General features: G+C 37.9%; 1 protein-coding gene across 1 annotated transcript; it reads left to right on the forward strand.

Annotated features, from left to right (window-relative positions):
• The first annotated feature begins 253 nt into the window (after positions 1–253).
• LOC118490390 lies at positions 254–2,096 on the forward strand. Its single transcript, XM_035988001.1, has 2 exons — positions 254–1,013; positions 1,240–2,096. The coding sequence occupies exons 1-2, from the start codon at positions 254–256 to the stop codon at positions 2,094–2,096; spliced, it is 1,617 nt and encodes a 538-aa protein (XP_035843894.1).
• The last annotated feature ends 22,011 nt before the right edge of the window (positions 2,097–24,107 follow it).

Consider the following 24,107-nt stretch of genomic DNA (forward strand, 5'->3'; position numbering starts at 1 on the left):
TAAGCTTTAACCAGTAGTTCTCTAAAGATTAAATAGCACACTCAGACTAGGCCAAATAACATGTTCTCAGAAAAAGTACTTGCATTGTCAGTTGAGTGACGCTAGAAGAAGTAAACTATATTGTGCCTTTCTATGTGCTATATATATACACGTATAGATATATCTCTATGTGATGTATATAGTTGTTATATTATAATGATGTATCATACATACTAGTAACTCTTTATACTCATATTCCTATAGGAAGGAGACAATGTCTGAACATAGAGATGAACAAGGGTCTAGAAATAATCAGAATAACAGAAGGAGAGAGGAAGATTCTTATAGGACTCGAACTCCCTCTCATAGTGTCAGGTCTCGGTCTAGTACAAGCGCGCGTCTAAATACTGAGGATATCTACAATATAGCTGTGGAAGTGGCTAAGGTAATGAAGAATGCACAAACCGGTAATGTTAACCAATCTAGAGAACGACATGAAGAAAGCTCAGCAGCCTCCACGCCAGTACAAAGGAAAGGAATGGGCGAAAGGAAAAACACTATTGCAACCATGCCACTAGAAGGAAAAGGTGAATATTCCAAATCAAAGGAATGTACTTATAAGCACTTCATGTCTTGTAAACCTCAGTCCTTTGACGGAAGAAAGGGAGCACTAGAAGCTCAAGACTGGCTCAACAGAATGGAGTCAGTATTAGACATATGTGAGTGTGATGACCGCAACAAAGTACGGTTCGCCGTACATATGTTTGAAACTGAAGCCCTTCACGGGTGGAACATTGTGGTCCGAACAGAGGGAAAAGAAAAGGTTAAGGAGATGAAGTGGGAGGAGTTTATTCATAAGTTTCTTGCTAAGTATTGTCCTCCCAGTGAGACTGAGCAACTGGAAGTGGAATTCTTTCAGTTAAAAATGGGAAATAAAACCTATCGAGAGTATGTTTCTCGTTTCAACGACATATCTCGACTGGTTTCTTATTTAGCATTGACCGAGGAACAACTGATCAACAGGTTTATTTGGGGTCTACCCTCTGAAATGAGGGTGTTTATCAAATCCAAATTCCCCCAAGACTTTTGCAGAAACTGTTGAGGCTGGCGCCGTCATGGCTGCCGAGATGATTCTGCGGTAGGCTGAATCTCCCGCACCAAAAAGGAAGTGGGAAGAAAGAAAGGGGGACACCCGGAATAACAACTTTAAAAGGCCTAAAACATTTCCTCAATGTCAAATTTGCAAACGCTTTCATACAGGGGAATGTAGTTTTCCTTGTCCAAATTGTAAAAAGACGGGTCATGCTCTTCAAGAATGCAAGGAAAAGAAGAAGTGTTTCAAATGTGGAGACCCTAACCACATGAGATCTGAATGTTCCGAACTTAAAAGAAATGATAGGACACAACCAAATCAGCCAAAAGGGCGGGCATTTGTACTCATTACAGAAGAAGCCAAGACCAATACAGACGTTATCATGGGTACGTATCTCGTAAATGATGTATATGCGCGTGTGTTATTTGATACCGGTGCAAATAGAAGTCTAGTGTCGACTACCTTTAGACCTTACTTGAACCAGGCGTCCCAAACCCTTGATCATGCCTTTACAGTAGAAATGGCTGATGGAAGTCAAAGAGAGATAGTTGACATAGTTAAGAATTGTAAAATAAGCTTAAACAACCATGTTATCCCTATAGACCTAATGCCTATGGAACTTGGAGAATTCGAAATAGTCATAGGAATGGACTGGTTGACACCATATCATGCGGAAGTTATATGTCACAAAAGGATCGTCCGACTCCGATTACCCAACGGCAAACAACTAACTGTATCGGGAGACCGCACTGACAAGACTAAGAACCTCATCACGATAGCACAAGCACATAAATGCCTAAGGAAAGGGTATGTTGCCTTTCTAGCATATGTCGTAAACACTACAGAAAAGCAGAAGGTCGAGAACGTGCCAGTAGTACGAGAATACCCTGAAGTGTTTCCCGATGAGCTCCCGGGACTACCATCGGATAGACAGGTTGAGTTTCGCATTGACCTAGTTCTCGGTACATCACCGATTGCTAAGTTGCCGTACAGACTAGCCCCAACAGAAATGCAAGAACTCTAGAAGCAACTACAAGAGTTGCTTGACAAGGGGTTTATCCAACCTAGTTCGTCGCCATGGGGAGCACCCATCTTGTTTGTCAAGAAGAAAGATGGGACGATGCGCATGTGCATCGATTATAGAGACTTGAATAAAGCCACTATAAAGAATAAATACCCTTTGCCCAGGATCGACGACTTGTTTGATCAATTACAAGGGGCAAGCTATTTCTCTAAAATAGACTTGAGGTCTAGATACCACCAAGCGAAAGTTGCATCAGAAGACATACCTAAGACTGCCTTCAGGACTAGGTATGGTTATTATGAATTTTTGGTAATGCCATTTGGATTAACCAACGCACCTGCAGTGTTCATGGACCTCATGAACAGGGTTTGTAAACCTTACCTCGATAAGTTTGTGATCGTTTTTATTGACGATATCCTTATCTACTCTAAGAACGAGGTAGAACATGAACAACACCTGAGAGCAGTCCTTGAAGTGCTCAAGAAAGAAAAACTCTATGCAAAGTTCTCTAAGTGTGAATTTTGGATACGTGAGGTGCAATTCCTAGGCCACGTGATAAATGAATGTGGAATACAAGTTGACCCTGCAAAGATCGAGGCCATCAAGAAATGGGAAGTACCGAAGAATCCCACTGAAATCAGAAGATTTCTCGGGTTAGCAGGATACTATAGAAGGTTTATTCAAGACTTCTCAAAGATTGCAACACCATTAACCACACTAACCCAGAAAGCCTCTAAGTTAATTGGGGACCTAAACAAGAAGAAGCCTTTAACACGTTAAAGCATAAGTTATGTAGTGCCCCAATACTGTCACTTCCTAAGGGAATAAAAGATTTCGCCGTCTACTGTGATGCATCTCACTATGGTATGGGATGTGTACTCATGCAAAGAGGCAAAGTGATTGCCTACGCCTCTAGACATTTGAAGATTCATGAACGGAACTACATAACCCATGATTTGGAACTTGGTGCCATAGTGTTCGCATTGAAAATTTGGAGGCACTATCTTTACGGTACAAAGTGCACTATCTATAGTGACCATAAAAGTTTAAAACACATATTTGAGCAGAAGGAGCTCAATATGTGTCAGAGACGATGGATGGAGTTATTAAGTGATTACGACTGTGAGATCCAATACCATCCAGGTAAGGCAAACATAGTAGCAGATGCTCTAAGTAGAAAAGAGAAACCTCAACCAATAAGAATTCGTGCAACCAGAATAGAGGTTAGAACTAGTCTCTTAGATCAAGTTAATAATATACAACAAGAAGCCTTAAAAGAGAATCATATTGTAAAAGAAAGAATGATTGGGAGACTGAAGCTACTGACAATGGGAAATGATAATATCCTTAGGTTCAACAATAGGATATGGGTTCCTAATTTTGGAGGACTACAGGATACAATCTTAGAGGAAGCTCATAAGTCTAAGTATTCCATTCACCCTGGCAGTCACAAGATGTATAAGGATTTAAGGAGAGATTATTGGTGGCCAGGAATGAAGCGATCTATTGCCCATTATGTGGAAAAGTGCCTTACATGCCTTAAGGTGAAGGCAGAACATCAAAAACCCTCTGGATACTTGCAACAACCAGAGATCCCCGAATGGAAATGGGAGAAAATCACCATGGATTTTATCACGAAGCTCCCAAGGTCAAGTCACGGCTATAATACGATTTGGGTAATAGTGGACAGACTGACCAAGTCTGCACACTTCGTGCCAATTCGTGAGGACTATAAGATGAACAAGCTAGCTCAAATTTACATCAAAGAAATAGTCTCGCGACATGGGGTGCCTGTATCGATCATATCAGATAGAGATAGTCGTTTCACATCTAAATTATGGCAAAGTTTCCAACAAGAGTTGGGAACCAAGCTTAATCTAAGCACTGCATATCATCCTTAGACGGATAGGCAGAGTGAACGGACTATTCAGACATTAGAAGATAGGCTTCTGGCTTGTGTAATTGATTTTGGTGGAAGTTGGGACACTCATCTACCACTTATTGAATTCACCTACAATAATAGTTATCACGCCAGTATCAAAGCTGCACCTTATGAAGCTTTATACGGAAGAAGGTACCGAACTCCTATCTGTTGGACGGAAGTAGGGGAAAGTCAACTATCAGGACCAGAAATCATTGTGGAGACCACAGAAAAGATCCAGCAAATAAAAGAAAGGATGAAAAGTGCTCAAGATCGACAAAAGAGTTATGCAGATCAGAGGCGTAAACCCCTAGAGTTCCAACTAGGGGATAAAGTAATGCTTAAGGTATCACCTCTGAAAGGAGTGATTCGGTTTGGAAAGAAGGGAAAGTTGAAACCCCGATACATTGGGTCGTTTGAAGTAACAAGCAAAGTAGGACCAGTAGCTTATCGGCTAAAACTTCCTGAACAGCTGGCAGGAATACATAATACTTTCCATGTATCAAATTTAAGGAAGTGCCTAGTGGACGAAGCCCAACAAATACCCCTGGAAGACGTATAGGTTGACGAAAAGCTCAACTTCATTGAAGAACCACTACAAATCGAAGATAGGAAAGTTTAAAAGTTACGCAAGAAGGAAATCCTGTTAGTCAAAGTCAAGTGGAACGCACGTCATGGACCCAACTTTACATGGGAACTAGAAAACATAATGAAAGATAAGTACCCTCATCTTTTTAAGTAATGACAAATTTCGAGGATGAAATTTTTGTAAGGAGGGAAGGATGTAATACCCCGAATCTTAATGTGCTGGTTATAAACGTGTGAAATATGTAATTTATATTTCATATATTGTTAAACGAGTAAGATGATTGTGTGAAAGGTGAAATATCTTGACAAACCTTGGCTAATATAGGAGACTGTTAATATTAATAATTAAATATATTATTTTATTTACCTTACTCCGTTTTTAATGAAACTTAGGATAAAACGTAGATAAAAAATATGCTCGTTCTAATGACATATTCGTCGTTTTACAAAACGTCATATTTTAAAAGTTATACAAGAAAAACGAGTTAAGCAGCTGAATTAATATATATAAGCAAGCAAGCTTGCAGGTCAAGCAGGTAGGTAGGCACGTCAATTGAATCATAGAGATTTGAGGTGCCTGCTTGCTTGCTTGCTTTAAATAAGAGTCTCAGTAGTTTGTTTAGGTACCAGTTTCTTTAACGGGAATGCTCTGGTATAGAGAATCCTGAGTATACGATACCCCATTGGGTGTTGTTAGTAGTCGTTTTTGGAGCGCGAGTAGGAGCAGGAGTAGGGAAACTCTACATCAACGTGCCGTAGATAGTTTTGAGGTATACTCTCGTTTAAGTTTATGTTTAGTTATTTATTATTTATTTTTAGTAGTTAATATTAGCTTTATTATTAGTAATAATATATTAGTAGTAGTAGCGTTAGTGTTGGTTTTAGGTACAAGGGTTATTGTCAAGGGCGGGTATTGGGTAGCCTAGCCTTAGTTAGGCATGGACTGATCACCCATGCTTAAACAAGCTAGGGTTAACCAATATCCAACCATGATAATGACTAGTTAGGTGTACCATTACCTAACCTAGGATTATGTAAATGTGTCAGGACCTTGAGACATAACCCAATATTACTAGCGGCTGTTAAGCAATTGCTAATCAGGTGAGTCATCATACTTGTCTTTTAAACTGTGATAGTATACTCGTCCATAACTGGTAATAATGAGAATGCTGCAGTATGCATGTGTCAGTAGGGGTATATGGGATCCTATTATGCTTAATGAGGTGTGTCACTCTGGGAAGGGTAATAAGGTGTTGTACCCATAGGCACTTCGTGCTTATAAGGTCCAGCGACACACACTCATACCTATGTGACGGCCGTAGGGGGACACAGCTGGAGGACCAGTATGTCTCTTGTACGGTGGTTTGTGATAAGTCAAATGTGACCTATAAGGTTCAATGAGCCCCAACCTGACTATAATGTGGTCACATGACCATATTGTGTATGCATATAATGTAAACGGTGGTCTGTCTTTATAAAAATTGTATAGTATGAGCTCACCAGTATATATCTGACGTCGTTTTAAGTATACTTATCTCAGGTGAGTCATGAGGAAAGCTATAGGAAATACTTGACAGTTGTGGAGTTTTAGAAGATCAAGGAGTTCTTAGTTGCCAAAAGATTGTAAATAAATAAAGTGTGTACTCAGAATATTATAAGTTTTAATGAAAGTTCAGTTTGTTTCCGCTGTAAGTGTATCAATTGTGCATAATCACCCGGGTTACGGGGTGGGTGTTACAGATGGGAAGGAAAATGTGGTGCTGGATTTACTTGGGAACTCGAGAGTGATATGAAGACCAAGAATCCATACCTGTTCTACGTTGCATCTACCTAAATTTCGGCACGAAATTCCCTAAAGGAAGGGAGACTGTAACGCCCTGCTTCTTTGTACTTTCCATTTATAGCAAGTCTTGTTCGTATTTCTATTTTTGGAAGTCTTTGTGTTCTTGTAATTGCTCTTTCTTTGTATCGTTGAAAAAATCTGAGACTTTGATCGTAATAAAATTCGTTATTTCATACAAGTTACATATTTGTGCATGCTTATACATGTTGCAATACTTGGGTTATACGTTACCAATCTCGAGTGCATATGCGCAACCGATACCCGACATACTGGTACTCATAACTTATACGTGCTTGTTAACTATTAAATACGCGGTTAAATTCCGATAATAATATCATAATAATTATAATAATTCTTATATAATAATAACTAGATTTAAAGCCCCGCCGCGTTGCGGCCGGGGGGCTTTACAAATCAAGGCGCAATTTATACAAACAAATTATAATCACTATCTAATAACACTGATCGTGTAAAAGGGTTATTATGTTAGCCTTACAATTCCTTAAAGCGAGCTCTTGGAGTCCCTTGTACTTCCTTTATGTTAGCCCTTGGTTCGCCTCTTTAACATCTCTAGTGCAGCCGTAAGCTGATCCATAGTAACCATATTTAGCCCTTGGTTCGCCTCTTTTAACATCTCTAGTGCAGCCCAGAGCTGATCCATAGGAACCATATGACCCGCACCACGAACCTTGAGGAAGTTAAGTGGCCCATAGCTTTTAAATAAGCCTATCTCTCTTCCATAAACTTCAAAAGGGACTTCAGGATAGGCGTTAAACTATTCTTTTCCTTTCCCTTTTCCTTTCCATAGCAAGAACCCATATCGAATTTCCTACACCGCAACCGAAACAAAGTAAATAAAAAGTATTCATGATTTTATTAGTGTCTAATGAATGAACACTAACCGAGCCATTTGCAGATGAGGTTAATTCTCCAATATATACAACCAACTTAATTCCTTCTTCAAGAAGATCAGGAATGCCAACCTCAAGATTTCTCACACAATCCATAAGCAAAGCCTCATACACGCTTGTGCTACAAGATACAAATTGTATATCTCCTACCCGCTATGTGTGTAATATAATTCTATACAAGATACAAACTCTATATCTCATCATCAAATGTATGTAATATAATTCTATACTTATATTAAACGGAAGGCACTTTAGTAATGCCATTCCCAGCACAACACTTTTGACTCTTGGTCAAAGATTTACGCTTACCTTTTTTGCTCTAATTCCAAGTTTACTACAACACACCAGTATATCTAAATTTGTTTTAACAACCTGATAAAAATGTTATAAAATAAAATTTTCCTTCATATTTTAGAATTGTCCTTCATATTTAAAATTGCCTTTCATGTTTAAAATTGTCCTCCTACCTTCGCTTACTTACAGTAAGCGAAACAAATTTAATATGAGTTGTTTAAGAAGATTTTTAATAATTATATGACTGATGAAAAAAAACAATCATTCTATATTCTATTGGAGCCACTTAAACAGTTACTGTCCCAAAAAGTTCAGCAACATCATGAAATTGCCCATCATTATCATCACAATTAATAGTCACATGGCTCTTTACAGGCTGCAGAAGAACCAAACATCCAAACACTTTGTTAGCGTAATATCCATGTGATGACCCGTTTGCCTTACAATCAATTGTTGTATAAGTACCAAATATTTTTTACAGCCCAACTCGAAGGAGTAATAACTGAAATTGGTTCATTTCTCAACTATATATGATAAGATGTAAAGTTGCAAACTTGCAGGATCTGAGCAACAAACGAAAGCCTAAAAAGAATTAAACGGCTACAATAATTAACTGGTCGAAAGAAAGAATTTTTATATGGTCATATACCTGAGCATCACTTTCATTCCTTCTTCAACATCTCTTTTGGCTTCTCACATAATGTCTTTACCTAAATCCACCAAAGAGCATGCATACATAAATGAACATGCATCACAACAACACCATCTATTATCTCTTATTATACACAGTTAATCATTAAAGGTAATATGAAGTAACAAAAGACAACATACCGTCGATTCTTTTTCTCAAACTGCTGTAGCCACTACTGTTCCATGGCTGTCGATTTGCTCAGCCTCCGGCAGCCACCACGACTGGCACAAATTACCACCAAAACTATGAAATATGCATAAATACCTTGCAATTCCGGCTATATAGCCGCTGCCGTCTATAACCGGGACTTGAATACAAATAAAATACATTAATCATAAATACAAACAATAAAAATGATCAAATACATGACATAACAACAATCGAAGTTGTAGATCTACCTATTAACGATACCTGGTCGTCTTTGGTTTTGTTTACGGTCGAATAGAGACGATTGCCGGTACCCTAAGCTCCGCCATGAACCACCGCGAACCACCAACGTTCTAAAAGGCGGAGAACATGTTAAAGCAATAACTGTCGCGAGGGATTTTAACACTGTGGCGAAACCCAAGCAACTTGAGGAAGTTCGGCGTGTCTCTGCCACCGCCTCTGTCTCTCTCTCTTCTACACTGTACACTCTTTCTTTCTTCTTATCAAAAGTAGTGTGGTGGGGAATTGCATCTGGGGCTGCTTTTGTGAGACTTTCTTGGTTTTGAGGCAAAGAAATAATTTGGGGAGTCACAAGTCTTCACCTAGGTGACTAAGCATCACCGTCCACCTGGCGTGTCAATCAAAAGACAAAACCAACCCATGGTTTCTAAAACTGGTTTCCAAAGTACACTTGATTAAACACAAAGTACAAACTCTGAAGCACAACTGATGTTGCTAATTCATAATAGTTAATAGTAATAATAATAATAATAATAATAATAATAATAATAATAATAATAATAATAATAATAATAATAATAATATAGTATGGTAGGTAGGAACGTGAAGTTCCATGACAAAAGAAAAAAAATAACAAAATATATTAAGAAGATATGAAAAGTTGATGATCAGTAGCAATGCATGTGACAGAATTATTTGTGTGTTTTAATTTTAAACCTCCACCTGATGTTTTAATAGGTTAGTATATGATTAATATAATGTAACATTTTCATTGTCCAATCCTTTGTGTCGCACAAAAAATAACAAAGAAAGATATTAATGGTTCGAAATAGTTCCGGCCGCAAACAGACATGACAACTTTGAGCTGGTTTTTTTTATTTGTTTAACATCCAACTAATTACATTTAATGTCAGCCCCTAAAACCCTAATCCTTTCCCCTATAAATACAACTTAATCTCAGCCTCCCTGCTACTTTTGCAATAATCTAATCACTCACAAATCAACCAAATCGCAGCTGAAAGAAGAAGTTCGAGCAGATTCATACCTCTTCACTAAAGTGAGCATAACTCACTCGTTTCTTGTCCATTTTAGCTAATTCTTTTTCCTATGTTCTCGGATTGATCTTAACTTCGATTCCATAGTTTTTCACAGTAAATAAATCCTTGGAACTCCAGCAAAAAGGCTCCAAAGTTCACTGTTCATTTCTGTTTTCAATCAAACTTTACTTAACTTGATCAAACTTGAGTCAGACTCATCTCAAACCTATGTCCTTATGCTTATAACCACTTCTATGGTTAGTTAGGCTTAAAAACAAGGTTGAGACATTCAAAATCAGAGTTAAACCTCATATACATTCTGTTTTGTTTAGGGTTTTTAACCCATAAGTAATGTTTAAGTCCAAGACTTAATGTAGGTGTGATTATGGACTAACTTGGGTTGTCCAACATAAAATCCCCACATTGCTTGATGATTTCTTATAGTGTAGTTGTGTATATTCTTGTGTTATTCATAGTTCATGACCCTCCTTGTATGTTTTTACATCAAGTGTAGTGGTGAACACTTAGAGGTACCTAAATGGAAGACTTCTCTTCCTACCTCCTACATGACTTCCATGAAACTTAGAGGTACCTAAATGAAGATTTAATCTTCTACCTCATGCTTGACTATTGGACATAATAATACATATAATACTTATATTTATATACTATTCAATATTCGAACCCTTGATGGTGAGCTTGTGTTCATTCGTCAAAGTGTTAGAATAACATCATTTAAGACACAAGACTTGTTACGATTCTAATGAGTATACTACTCATGAAAACATTAACCCTTGAGGTTTCATAGTGTCAAAAACAAGTACTTTGTGTTAAAGGATGATTACTTTCGTATACATATGTTCTTGTATTTTAATTTCCTAAATCCTTAATCTACCGTTAATCTCCGTTACTCATACACTTTGTTTCTTCGCGTAGAAAGACTTGGTGTTCCAACCTTCTAATCAAACGCAACTCACTCGCGGATTCACAAGTAGAAGACTTGCAAAACCGTGAGTATACTCGCAAACCCCCTTTTATGTTTTCCACTTTTGGGGTGTAACATGTTAATTTATAAAACCACACTTAAACTTATTCTTTATGCAATGCACAAAAACAATCCTTATACATGAACACTATGTTGTTATACTTGATGCTTATACGTGGACCATACTTATGTGATAACTATATTCATTAGCTTTATACGAGCCTTAATTTGACATGTATAGTGCTATAGGAGTAACGCACCGCCCGTAGGCTAGTGGTCATGCTGAATTATATCATTTTGCGTAAACAGAGGGTTGACTAGAAATATTGCATGCCATGTTATGTTGATCTTGTATAAACTAAGTTGCCATGTGGATTCGTTTTAAACTTTTATACTTATACTTATTCTTAAACTTGTATACTCGCCTTTGCTTTCGCATTGTATTGTATTTTAAACATGTTACAGGTTGAGGATTGGTGATGCTATGAAATGGATTAGCAATGATGCCTAGATACTCACTTAGACATTTAGGTTTAAAGTGTTGTATCAAATTTTGTTATGATTATGTTATGAACAATGTTGTTATTTGAATTTCTTTGTAATGTTTGACAATTTGATTATGAAATGAAATCGTTTGAATTAAATATTGTCACAAATAGTGTTGTGAAGTCTCTTACAATCTCGAACTAGTCCCACTCTGATGATTTCGTCATTGGTTGGGGTTTGACAACAACCACCTCTGGTGGGAATTTAGATGATCCTATTAAGTTAGGAGATGAATTAAAATACAAGGATTTAATGGAGAGGATGTCCAACATTGAAACAACTATTGGAGAAATGAAAGATCTAATGAAGCAGTTGGTGGATGCTTCCAAAAGTCAACCTACTCCTCAGCAATTATCCCAAGAGCTTTGGAATTCTGTGCAACCAATTTTAACAGCTTAAAGGGATTTGGCTGAAATCAACCACAACTCACACATGGAGTTGATCAGAGTTATGGTTGATGTAAGATACAAAGACACACAGGCTGATATCAAGGGCATCAATGAATTCCTTGCAAAGTTAACTGGCACTACCCCTACACCAATCTTTGAAAAAGATGATGAAGATGATGCCAAAAAGGGGGAGAAGGATTCCATGAAAAACTTTTGCAAACCAACACCAAGGAATCAACAAAAAAAAGAAGCCAGAGCCTGCCAAAAACTCTTCTGCTAAATCTTCTAGAAAATCTAAAGTTGGAAAGAAAAAAAGGGAATTGATAAAACCCTGAACATCCAAACAGATGAAGAGATTACTGAAAAGCAGAAGAGAAAGGATACAAAAGAAAATAAAGCAGATGTTTTGAGGCAGGAATTGGAGAAAGGAGGAAAAGAGAAAACAAAATTCTAAACATTGGCACTTCAAACAGAAGAAAATCATTCAAAACAACAAACCTCCAATTGCCACATTTCCTAAACGTAAACCATCACCACAAAAGTCAACCACTGCTGCTACCAAACCTAAAACCACTGTTGGTTCTAAAAAGCCAAACACTGATACATCCAAACCTAAACCTTCACCACAAAAACCACCTCATAAAAAGCAGAAAACAGATTCCTTATCACCACCACTATCTTCCATAGTAATAGATATTGATACAACAAAAGCATCATCAGATATTAAAACCACAGCTGTTGAGACACCAGTGGTTTTTAACAATTGTTACTCAAACCACTGATTCCACACATTTTGTTTCTCCACCATCAATAAAACAACCAACACCTCAAAGATTCCCATCACAATCAACCTTTTCACCGAAACCAACTTCTCCCTCAAAAACTCCTCCTCCTCCAAAATCTGTCTATACCAGAAAAAGAAAGTTCATGGTGCATGAAGAAGAAAAAAAATACCAGCACCAATTCCTATATCATCTACTCCATTTATTCCACCCTCATCACCAAAAACCAACCCAATCAAACAACCAACCACTGCTAGCATCCCACAAAACATTCCATTGGCAGTTCAATACCCTCTGGAAATGCTTGCAATTCAACATGAAATGACACAATTTTATAAAGAGGATGATCCATCCAAAAGAACCTTCCCATTACTACAAGGCTTCAGCAAACGTCAGAACATTGATGAATATTTGAAGATGAAAGCTAAACAACCTGAGCTGATAGCCAAACATGTGAGTAAAGGGAAAGGTGACAGGAATTACCAGGGCACTTATCAACATGAGCTTAGTAAGGTCAGAAAATTGGAAGACTTTGCTAGAGACCTAGGTAAGTCTATGTCAGAACTGCCACCCAATGCTAAAATTCAAAAGGAATTGAGGGTTGATTTCTTAAACATCATCATGGATACCAAGCCCTACAAAGCCAGCAGGTCTCAGTTCAATGGTTGGTCTCTATAAGCTCTCAAAGAAGAAGTAAACAGAATAAAAATGATGAATAAAGATCCTTGAATGAAGAAATCTGCACCCAACCGGAACAAATGCAAGAAAGGTGATGTGGATGAAGCATTGAGGTACAAAAGGAAGAGAGCGGAGCTTGTTACAGCTAACTATGGGACTGCTAGATCCATTGCAAGATGGTCTAAGAAAAATGTTGATCTGACTTATAAAAAGTTAGAAGAGCTTAGAAACACAGACCCAACAATTCCTCAGAAGCTAGCATATGATGATGAAAGTACTGATAGACCATTGAAGACCCTTCCCCTTCAAAAGCTGTTTTCATCATCTGTTTCATCCATCAGTGCCTTGAATCAAAGCTGTTTCATCCATCAGTGCCTTGAATCAAAGAAAAAGGCAAAAGCAGATTTATGAGGAAGATGAAAAGAGGGATGCTAAATTCAAAAAAGAGGTTATTAAGAATCAATTACAATTTGGATTGGATGAAGCTTCTCTACAACTTGAACCTCAAGTGTCAGAAACATTCAAAAAGTTGGCAAGCAGACCTCAATCCCCAAACTTATCTCAAATAAAACTTCTCCCAAGAAACCCATCAGACCTAAAAATACGAAAGTGGAAGTCTGACAAAGATACCCATGTATTGACACTGCTCAGGTCTGATGGTAGAGTTGAAAAGCTGTCATGGGAGGATGCATTTGGTCTGAATGCAGATGACCTCCAAGATCTAATGAACCTTCAACTACAAAGGGATGAAGATGATACAGATTCCTTGGATTTTGAGCTCCAATTCAAAGGGCAAATCCGGGAAAGGTTGATGAGAGAATAAAGATCACAATAATGGAAAGTTTTGGTATCATCTACTCTAGGGGGAGATTGTTGGCTCATATAATCCTTCCTTGAAGAAGAGATGATACAAAGCCAAAACTGGTTCTACAACAATTGATCCAGAATAACAGTGTTTGAACTTTATTTCCCTCCAATGGTAGTGGCACTCAACAACTAATGATCTCTAAAGTCTAATTGTTTTATAAAGACTGTTATTCAAAGCTCCGTTGGATGCAAAGACTGTTGAAGACTAATCATCTGCTGAATGTTAAAGTACTGATGAAGTCAAAGGCCTGATCAACCTTAATGGAAAGCACTGCTCAGTCTCATTAGTGGTTGAGCATCGTTAGAGAATAGCTTCATCAGAGTTTAGTTAATTAGTGTCTTAATGTAACAGTGTCTGTAATGCATCAGTGTTTAGAGTTTGTTAAGATTGTTAGATGTCACTGTCTAGGTGACGTCAGCAAAGATGCCACAGTGTTTAGGATTGTACTATAAATAGACGGTGCCTGTACTGTTCTATTAGCTCTTTCACATACTTGCATCTTGTACGAACGAACATTGTGAGCTCAGTCTGAGGGGGAGACAGTGTTCATGCATGCATAGTCGAAACATTGTGTATTGAATCTTTTGATTATTAAAGCTTGTATGGTGAAAATTGTTCTTTCCTTTATTGTGTTATAATTTTTTACTTCATTCTGCTGCAAATTATTTCTCTGTTTTATCTTCTTCCATTTCCATTTTATTAAAACAACACAATCAACCAAACTCAGATCCTAACAACATCTTTGGGTACTAACACCAAAATTTTAATTTTATCAATATAATGACTAAAATACCCTTCCATTTTTTTTAATTTTATCAATGTAACACCTTTGGGTACTAACACCTAATTTTATTTAAGTTTAAAGCAATTTTACAAACTCTATTATTTTTTTTATTTTCATCTTTTTATTATATCTATTAATTAACATAAAATCTATTTACTTTTTTTATTTTCATCTTTTTATTAAATTTCTTATTTAACATAAAATCTACTAGTTACACTAGTATTTTTTTTTTGTTCATTCACATTTACTATTTTAGAAGTTATACAGTTTCTATATTTATTATATTGATCACTGAGATATAAAATTCATATTAATATAAAACTAATTATATGCACAATTCCGTTCTAAAAAAATAAATACACAGCTGAAAAGTTAACTCGATACATGTTAGTTGAATCCTGTTGGTGCACTGAATGTCTGCTGACTATGTCTTATCGAGTCTTATGTCTAGATAGGTTAAACGAGTGCACAAAAGTGTCTGAAATAGGGTTTGTATAGGTTTTAGGAAGTCTGTCCGTTTGAAACAAGCCTGACCGTTTGAACATGGCTGACCGTTTGGAAGTGCTTGACCGTTTGAGCAGGTTTCCGTTTGAACTGATGTGTCACCTTCAAACGGAAGGGACTTAGTCTATAAATAGGATTCATTTCAAATGGACATGGGGGACATGTGTGTGTATGTGAGCGAAGGTGCTGCCGAATTTTTGTTAGAAAACATTGTAAAAGCTCGCAATCAGTAATAGAAAGAAAGATTAAAGGATACAAGCTGTTTGGACATTGTTTACTTTGATTCCGCCGCTGTAAACGATGTTGAACTACCTTTACTGACAGTTAAGGTCACTGAAACGGTCCAACATGTGGTATCAGACCTCAGGACAAGGAGTTCATACCAAATTCAGCTTGAAATCACCGGATTATCTCACTTCTACCTTTCTTTTCTGATTTGAACTAGTTGTCACGGTTAAAATGGCTTGAAACGTTCACATATCAAACGAAATACACTATTAACTAATCCTTGAAAATTTGAAATCAAAATTCGACTTAAAACTGATCGAAAATGTCCATACCATTTGAAACTATTCGCGAAATGCTGACGTCATCTCGTTTGAACTGAACCATTCCGTTTGAAAAAGAACACTTCCGTTTGAAAACAGGCATTTCGTTTGAACAATCGTTTGAAACTGACATTCCGTTTGAAATTGTCGTTTGAAAATGGATTCCGTTTGAAACTGTTCGTTTGAAAGTGGTTTCCGTTTGAAAAGTGGGGATATTGTTTGAAAGGGTTTCGTTTGAAACTTGACTATTGTTATCTCAAACGGAATAACTCATTTCGTTTGAAGAGAACCATTTCGTTTGAAAGACCATACCGTTTGAACCATCCCGCTTGAACAGATTCCGTTTGAATCTGTCATTTTTCAAAACCAAAATATTTCTAAGTGTTTGTTGATTTTTCAGGTACGTTCAAGATGGATGACATTTTCATGAACCCGTTTAGCGACATGTATGCTTTTGCTGGAAATTCGGGAGATGATACATCTTCAAGCAACAACAATGAGAACCCGAATGCAAAGAAGAAATTATCGGATGCTTTGGAGGTTGAAAGTGCTTTCGGAACTTACAACAAACCACCGCAGTTGATGGCTATTGAAGAATATAGTTGGTGGGCAAAGAAATTCGAAGATTGGTTGATGGTTTTTGCGTTTCCTAGCTGGAAGAGTCTCAAAAAATGGATACGATGCTGGAAGCAAAAAGGGTGAAACTTTATCAACATCTGATGAGATAGAATCGTTTGTTGCTGAGCAGAAATGTGTTACGTTGCTGTTTCAATCTGTTCGTGAAGATATAATCTCTCTGATCGAATACTCTAGTTCTAAAGATCTCTGGGAAAAGTTGAAAAACAAATGTTTAGAAAGTACAGAAATTGTGAAAAACAAAAAGAAACTACTTAAAAAGGAGTTTGATTTGTTTGGGTGTTTAAAGAATGAGTCAGTCTGTAAAATGATTAAGAGGTTTAGGCATTTAAAGCTGGAACTAGCGAGACATGATATTACTTATCCTCAAGATGAGCTAGTTGACAAGTTGTTTGATTCATTGCCAGATGAAATGGATTGGCAGTACTATGCGTTGATGCTGAAGAATACTATCAAGCCTGCAGATCTTACTGTGGATTTGTTGATTGAGAGACTTGAAAGTCATGAGTTGGAGCTAAAGAATACATACAAAGTCAATCACTCATCGTACCAGCAGAACTTGGATTTGTATTATCCAAAGAGCATGATGCCAAAGAACAATTCTCCCAAAACTACGTTTTCTGCTGAGAATGTCTCCACAACAAACAAAGAAAGTCAAAGCAGTGGATATCATAGTGGTTATCACAATGGATCTTCATCAAATTCAAACCAGTCTGATGTAAAGAATTTGTTTCACTGCAACATCGCTGTAGACATGAAGAATGCTCTGAATTTCAGTGAAGAGTCGGCAAAACAGCAGATGGTTTTCCTTGCGTCAGTTTTGGAATCCTACGAAAGTCTTGTAGCAGGGAAGATTGGCAACACCAACCTAACAAAAGAAGATTGTGATCAAATCGATCCTGAAGAAATGGAATTGATCGACATAAGGTGGTGCATGGCCAGTGCTGTTCGTCGAGCACAACGTTTCATGGAAATAACCGGCAGAAGGTCAATTGGTGGACCTTCTACCAAGTTGGGCTTTGATAAGTCTAAAGTGACGTGCTTCAAGTGTAAGTAGAAAGGTCACTTCAAGCGTGAATGCAGAAACGCATATGCTGATGAATCAGAGAACCCGCTCAGAGAAGACTATTACAGAAGGCGATATATCATCAGAACAAATTGGAGCCGCCAAGAATAAAGCAGATTGAAGAGAACAAAGAAAAATCTAGAGCTCTTGCGGTGATTTATGATGAAGGTTACGACTGGAGTGAGTTGTTACCGGAGGAAGATGCGGTTGGATACGCTTTCATGGCAAAGAATGAACCTGTTCCTTGGAAAGACAACGGAACTGAAGAACAGAAGTATAATTACAGAAGGTTGTTGGCCACAAACAGAATGATCAGAATATCTGGTATCTTTTCGGAAGCAAAAACAGCAAATAGATGGGATCCAGATAGGGAGTGTTATCTTGATCCATATGGAAACATTGCTATTGACCATAACACTCTTGATTTAGAGGCCATAATCAAAGAATTAAAAGATGATGGTGATTATTGGCAGAATAAATGGTGGGGAAGTGGAGACGAGAAAGAGAAAGAAGAGAAAGAGAAGAAGGTGGAAGAAGAGAAAGAGAAGTCAAAGAAAGTATATACAGGAATCATTGACACTACTCAGGAGTTGAATGCTGAAAATCTTGGAAATATGGCTGACAAGGTGCTGGCAGCTAAGGCGATTGAGGTAGATTCTAAATCCGTCTCTGAGTCTAAAGGCTAGGTCAGTTCAAACACGTCAACGACTGAATCAGGTAAGAAAGTCGATGGGGATGTTGATTGCAAAAATTGCATCAAAGAATGCAAATTTTGTAATACAGTCACGTATTTCAACGGAAAGAAGGTTGATGATCTGACAGCGAAAGTCAGAAAAGTTGAGGATCAAATCCTTGATCGTGACAAGATGGTTAAAGCTTCAACTGAACGGATAAAAGAGTTAACTAACAAAATTGAAAATGATAAAACTGATCATGAAAGAATTAGACAAGAAAATGAAAAGTTATTTCTTGAAAACCGTCAAATCACTAAAAAATTTGAGAAGTTGAAAAACACAATGAAAGATAATGATGATCGAAATGGTAAAACTTATAAAGAAAATGTTCAACTAAAAACTATGCTTAGGTTAAAAGAAGAATCAATCAACCAACAACTGGATGAGATCGCTAAATTGAAACTTAAAGTTCAAGAGGCTGAAATTGAAAATGAGCGAATCCAGTTGAAGCTTAACAGTTACAACTCCACAAGCTTTGTTTTGAAACACATTGTTCCCAAACCCATCGGGAAAAACAAAGCAGGCGAAGATGTGTACTCAGACGGAACTGGGGTGGGTTTTCATCAAGTTCCACCACCAATTCTTGACAATTATTCGAAAAAGCAATCTGGGTTGGTTGAAATTGAGGAAGATAATGAAGTTAAACTTCCGGAGAACATTGATGTTACTTTTTCTTCATCATCTGATGATAGTCTTCAGACAGAGATTGTTAAGAGCACAGCTGAAAGTGTTTTGATGTCTGATGCAGCTGAAGATGATGGATGTTTCTTAGATAAATACATTCAGAAACAAAAATCCAAGAACAACTTAAATGATGAACCTACTCTTGTCATGTACAACATGTCGGGATCTGATAAGTTGTTTTCAGATTCAGAGTTTCCCATTGAGAATGTGAATGTGAAAAAGTTAACAAATGTTTTCAAGTTGGTTGAAGTTGAATTGTCAGAAGTGAACAGTTTGAGTCAAACAAGGAGACAAATGAATTTTGAAAAAAAATAAATCATACTACAAGAAACCTGTTATTCCACCATGTTTTTATAATAACAAGAATCGAAACAATTGGTCGGGTGGTTATCATGGTGGTAAGAATTATCAGAGAAGAAATGTTCAAAACAAAAGGTTTGTTGAAAAGAAAAAGTTTGTGAACAGTTCGAATTCACTTGCTGATGAAGAAAAAGGGATTTTTTCAAAATTGAATGAAGAGTTCTTTAAGAAGAGAGCTTCACAGTCTCAGTCTGAAGGCACAAGCCGAGTTGTTGACACTCGAACATGTTTTAGATGTAATCAAGTTGGTCACATTGCACGAAAGTGTAAAAACGTGAAGCGTAAGACTGAAACTGTGAAGATTCAACAGAAGAAAGTTGAGGTGAAGGGTAAAACACAAGTGGTTGTTAAGAAAAAAGAATGTGAAAAATGACAAATTTTACAAACGGGTAGCATTATCTCAACAAGTTTGGAAACCGAAAACTGAGAAAAAGGTTTCACCTTCTGAGGATTCAATTAAAATTGAATATGATGCAAATTTTCCACCTCTGAAGGCTGAAAACTTTAAAATTCAAATTGCGAGAGTTAAAAGTACCAAGGTTACACCCAAGACTGATGAGGCTTGGGTGGACACGATGTTTGACTAAGCAGTTTGAATTGCCGGAGCTTCCTTGATCGCGAGGCATGAATCAGCATCCTTTTTGAAGTGTTTGAATCATTTTTGTGATATGTGTAGGATCTTTCGAGATTAGTCTCACGCTGTATTATGGACAGTGGAACGTCTCGACATATGACAGGGAAGACTGCATTGTTGTATGATGTGAAGAATATCAATGGAGGTTCTGTTGGTTTTGTGGGTAATCAAGGAGGAAGGATTATTGGTGAAGGAACGTTATCCAATGGGATTGTGACGTTTGAAAGAGTTAACTACATTGCTGAGCTGGAGAACAATCTGCTGAGTATTTCGCAGATTTGTGACAGGATGTATACCACTCACTTCACTGATAAAGAATGTTTGATCTTAAAACCAGGATTTGTTATCCCTGAAGAATGGATTATCATGAGGGCACCAAGAGTTAATGATCTATACGTGTTGGATATGAGCGTAGCTACTACAACCACGGGCCAGGCTCAAGGTTTTGTGTCCAGAGCAACTGAAAAAGAATCGAGATTGTGGCACCGGAAGATGGGACATATACATCTTAGAAAAATGAATCATTTGGTGCACAACGATTTGGTTACAGGAGTTCATGTCAAAGGTTTTCATCTGGAAGGGGAGTGCATTAGTTGTGTTAAAGGCAAGCAGAAGAAAAAGTCACACCCTACAAAGCAAGTCAATTCAGTCTCAAGACCCCTGGAGAGACTTCACATGGATTTGTTTGGTCCGGTGAATGTCAAGAGTATTACGGGAGACAAATATTGTCTTATGGTTACTGATGATTATTCCAGATTTTCGTGGGTTTCATTTTTAAAGACGAAAGACGAAACGTTTGACAGTTTGTTGGCGTTGTTCAAAAGAATTGAGAATCTGTACCAAAGGCGTATCAAAAGAATTCGAAGTGATAATGGTACTGAATTCAAGAACAGCAAGATGGAAGAATTTTGTGATGAAAGAGGTATTTTGCATGAGTTTAGTGCTTCATACACTCCGCAGCAGAATGGAGTCGCAGAACGCAAAAACAGGACACTAATCGAGACGGCTAGAACTATGATCGCAGATTCAAAGTTACCAATAAATTTTTGGGCTGAAGCTGTTTCCGCCACATGCTACACGCTCAACAGAGTTCTCACTGTCAAGAAATTCAACTAAACATGCTTTGAGTTAATCAATAACCGCAAACCTAATTTGAAGTATCTTGAACCGTTCGGGTCACCCTGTACTGTTCTAGAGCCTTATGGAAAGTTTGGTCCGAAGTGCATTGAGGGTATATTTGTTGGTTATGCAAGTCCTTCGCGACATGTCTTCGTTCCAAGTGAGAAGTGGATTATTGAAGCTGCAAATGTTGAATGTCAAGGTTATACTATGCCGCCACAAAATCCAGGAGATTCATGGCGTTATCATAATAACAAGTTGTGGGATTCATTTGACATGAGAGAAGAAGAAGAAGAAGAAGAAGAAGAAGAAGAAGAGTTCTTTGATGAGTTGGATATTTTGCGCGAATACGAATCACAGCAAAGGTTCCCAAATGAGTATTCGAGGCGACCACGGGAAACTTCAAATGATGATGAAGCAGGTCCGAGTAATGCTGGTGAACACGATGATGTCCAACAGAATGAAGTTGCTCAAGATAATCAGACGATTCAGAATGATAATCAAGAATCTGAGAACATGCCGATATTTGATCGTGGAGATTTAGATTCTGAGGGGGAGCAGATTCCGGATTTAAGTCAAACAAACCAAATGAGTGAACAAGGTGCAAATCAAAATGTTACTAATCTGGAAGGCGATGCGGATGTTCCTAGCGAAGTAATGCCGCGAACTCTTTTATACCATCCAGAGGAGTTGATCATTGGGGAGTTGCAAACAGGCGTTCGCACGAGACGTCAAATTGACCAGGGCCTTACATGTTTTTACTCTACAGTAGCACCTTTACAAACTGAATTTTCATTAAGTTGTTTTATTTCGCAGATCGACCAAGAACTTACAAAGAGGTGCTTACTGAAGACTCTTGGGTCAACGCGATGCAAGAAGAGTTAAGTCAGTTTGAAAAGTTGGGTGTGTGGAAGCTAGTGGATTTTCCGGATGGTCACAGGAAAATCAATACTAAATGGGTATTTAAGTGTAAGAGAGACGACAGAGGAGTTGTTGTACGAAACAAAGCTCGACTCGTTGTTCAGGGCTTTAGTCAACAGGAGGGGATTGATTTTACTGAAGTCTATGCTCCTGTGGCACGACTAGAGGCTATCAGAATTTTCCTTGCATTTGCGTCTTGGAAGAACTTCAAAGTATATCAGCTAGATGTAAAATCGGCATTTCTTTAAAGGAAGGTTAAAGAGGAGGTATATGTCGGTCAGCCGCCGGGCTTTACCGATCTGATCCACAAAAACAAGGTCTGCTTATTGGACAAAATGCTGTATGGTTTACACCAGGCCCTGAGAGCTTGGTACGAGACTTTGTCTCAATACCTACTAGCCAACAGTTTCATTCGTGGAAAAGTGGATGCCACTCTCTTCACTAAAGAGGTCGACGGACATCTTCTGATCGTACAAATTTATGTGGATGATATAATTTTTGGGTCAACGAATGAGAATCTGTGCAACGATTTCGAACAGGTGATAAAGCAAAAATTCGAAATGTCATCAATGGGGGAGATGAAATTCTTTCTGGGACTACAAGTTGAACAACTACCTGAGGGAATTTTCATTCACCAGACGAAGTACGTGCATGATATTCTAGAGAAATTTGTGTAACACCTCGAAAATTTGTGTCCTATAATGTGTTGACACGTGTCATAGGTTTGCACGTGGTAATAAATACTAAAGAGGGACTAAAGTTGACAAACATAGAAAGTATGTGAATTTAAGGGTTCAGAATGTCAACAAGGGATAAATATACTTTACAGTAACCCTACATGATGCTCGTACCTTCAAACGAATGAATCATGGATTATACGGAACGAAATGTGGAAGAAAGTGAGGAATTACAAACTGCTAGGGCCAAATGTGTCAACATGTTTAAGTTATACCTCTGAGTGACCCTTTGGCATACCCGAGGCTTTGTAATGGTAAATTATACTCAATAGAATGCGCGATATAAATTTCATCACGTTCCGTTACAATATGAGAAGGTTATGGCCAAATTCGTTTAAGAAGGGTTAAAAGCGTCAAACATTGAAAGTTACGACTTTTCGGGTAATTATAAACTAACCGAGGATTAAAATGTTGGGTAAAAGTCCCGAGGCCCTTATTCCTAAATAAGAAAGTCCCAAAACGCAAAGTTACCCCTTCGAAACGCCAAGAGCCGACGGTAATAATTGAAAAAGATTTGAAAATCTTACAGCAGGCCTCAGGCGGGCCGCGTAAAGGTTACAAAGGGCCTTACATGGGCCGCGCTGACAGTGGAAGATATGGGCTCTGACAAAAGGATTCAGAAGGGTCGCGTAAAGGTTAAGAGGACCCTTACGCGGGTCGCGTTAGCCTCCCAGATACAGAAAATGCGGACAGAAGCACTGTTTGCTGTTTTAACCGACTTAGGAGCCATTATGAGCAGCATGGGCGCCCCCTAAACGACCCCTAGCACTCAGGGACACATGTTGATGATCAAGGAACCCTTGTAGACCTTGTTGTCATGATCTAATTCACCCAAGATTACTATAAAAGGCCACTCATGTTGTAACAAATGATCACACCTCATTTCTTCACTCCTGGAGCTTTCTGAAGCACAAGAGTCCTCTCTAAGCATCTCTGGTCGTTCACTAGACTTCAGTAAGTGTGCCTAACCCTTCTCGGTTGAGTTTTTGCTTAGTTATTGCTTAAAAGTCAATCCGTCGTAATTAACGATTGACTTAACGATTAATCACAAATGGTCCGGTGATTAGTCGAATCAAAGGTAGTTATATGTTGGTAATTATGTGGGCATTAAACCCCTAAAAGAGCACCCTATGATTCCCAATCTAACTAGTCTAAATGACGGGTCAAAGTTGCTTAGTAAAAGTCAACAGAATGCTAATTTTCGATTTAATGCATAATTAACAATGTAGATGGCATGAAACCTGTTTTATCACTCATATAACTTGATAATAGGCATAATGACTGGTCTAAGCTTGGTTGATCCGACCATTTACTGTTTTGACCTGGTTCGGAACTGAAAGTCGCAAAACTTTGACTTTTGCTTT

Source organism: Helianthus annuus, chromosome 3 (assembly GCF_002127325.2).
Source record: "Helianthus annuus cultivar XRQ/B chromosome 3, HanXRQr2.0-SUNRISE, whole genome shotgun sequence".
NCBI classification, from domain to species: Eukaryota; Viridiplantae; Streptophyta; class Magnoliopsida; order Asterales; family Asteraceae; genus Helianthus; species Helianthus annuus.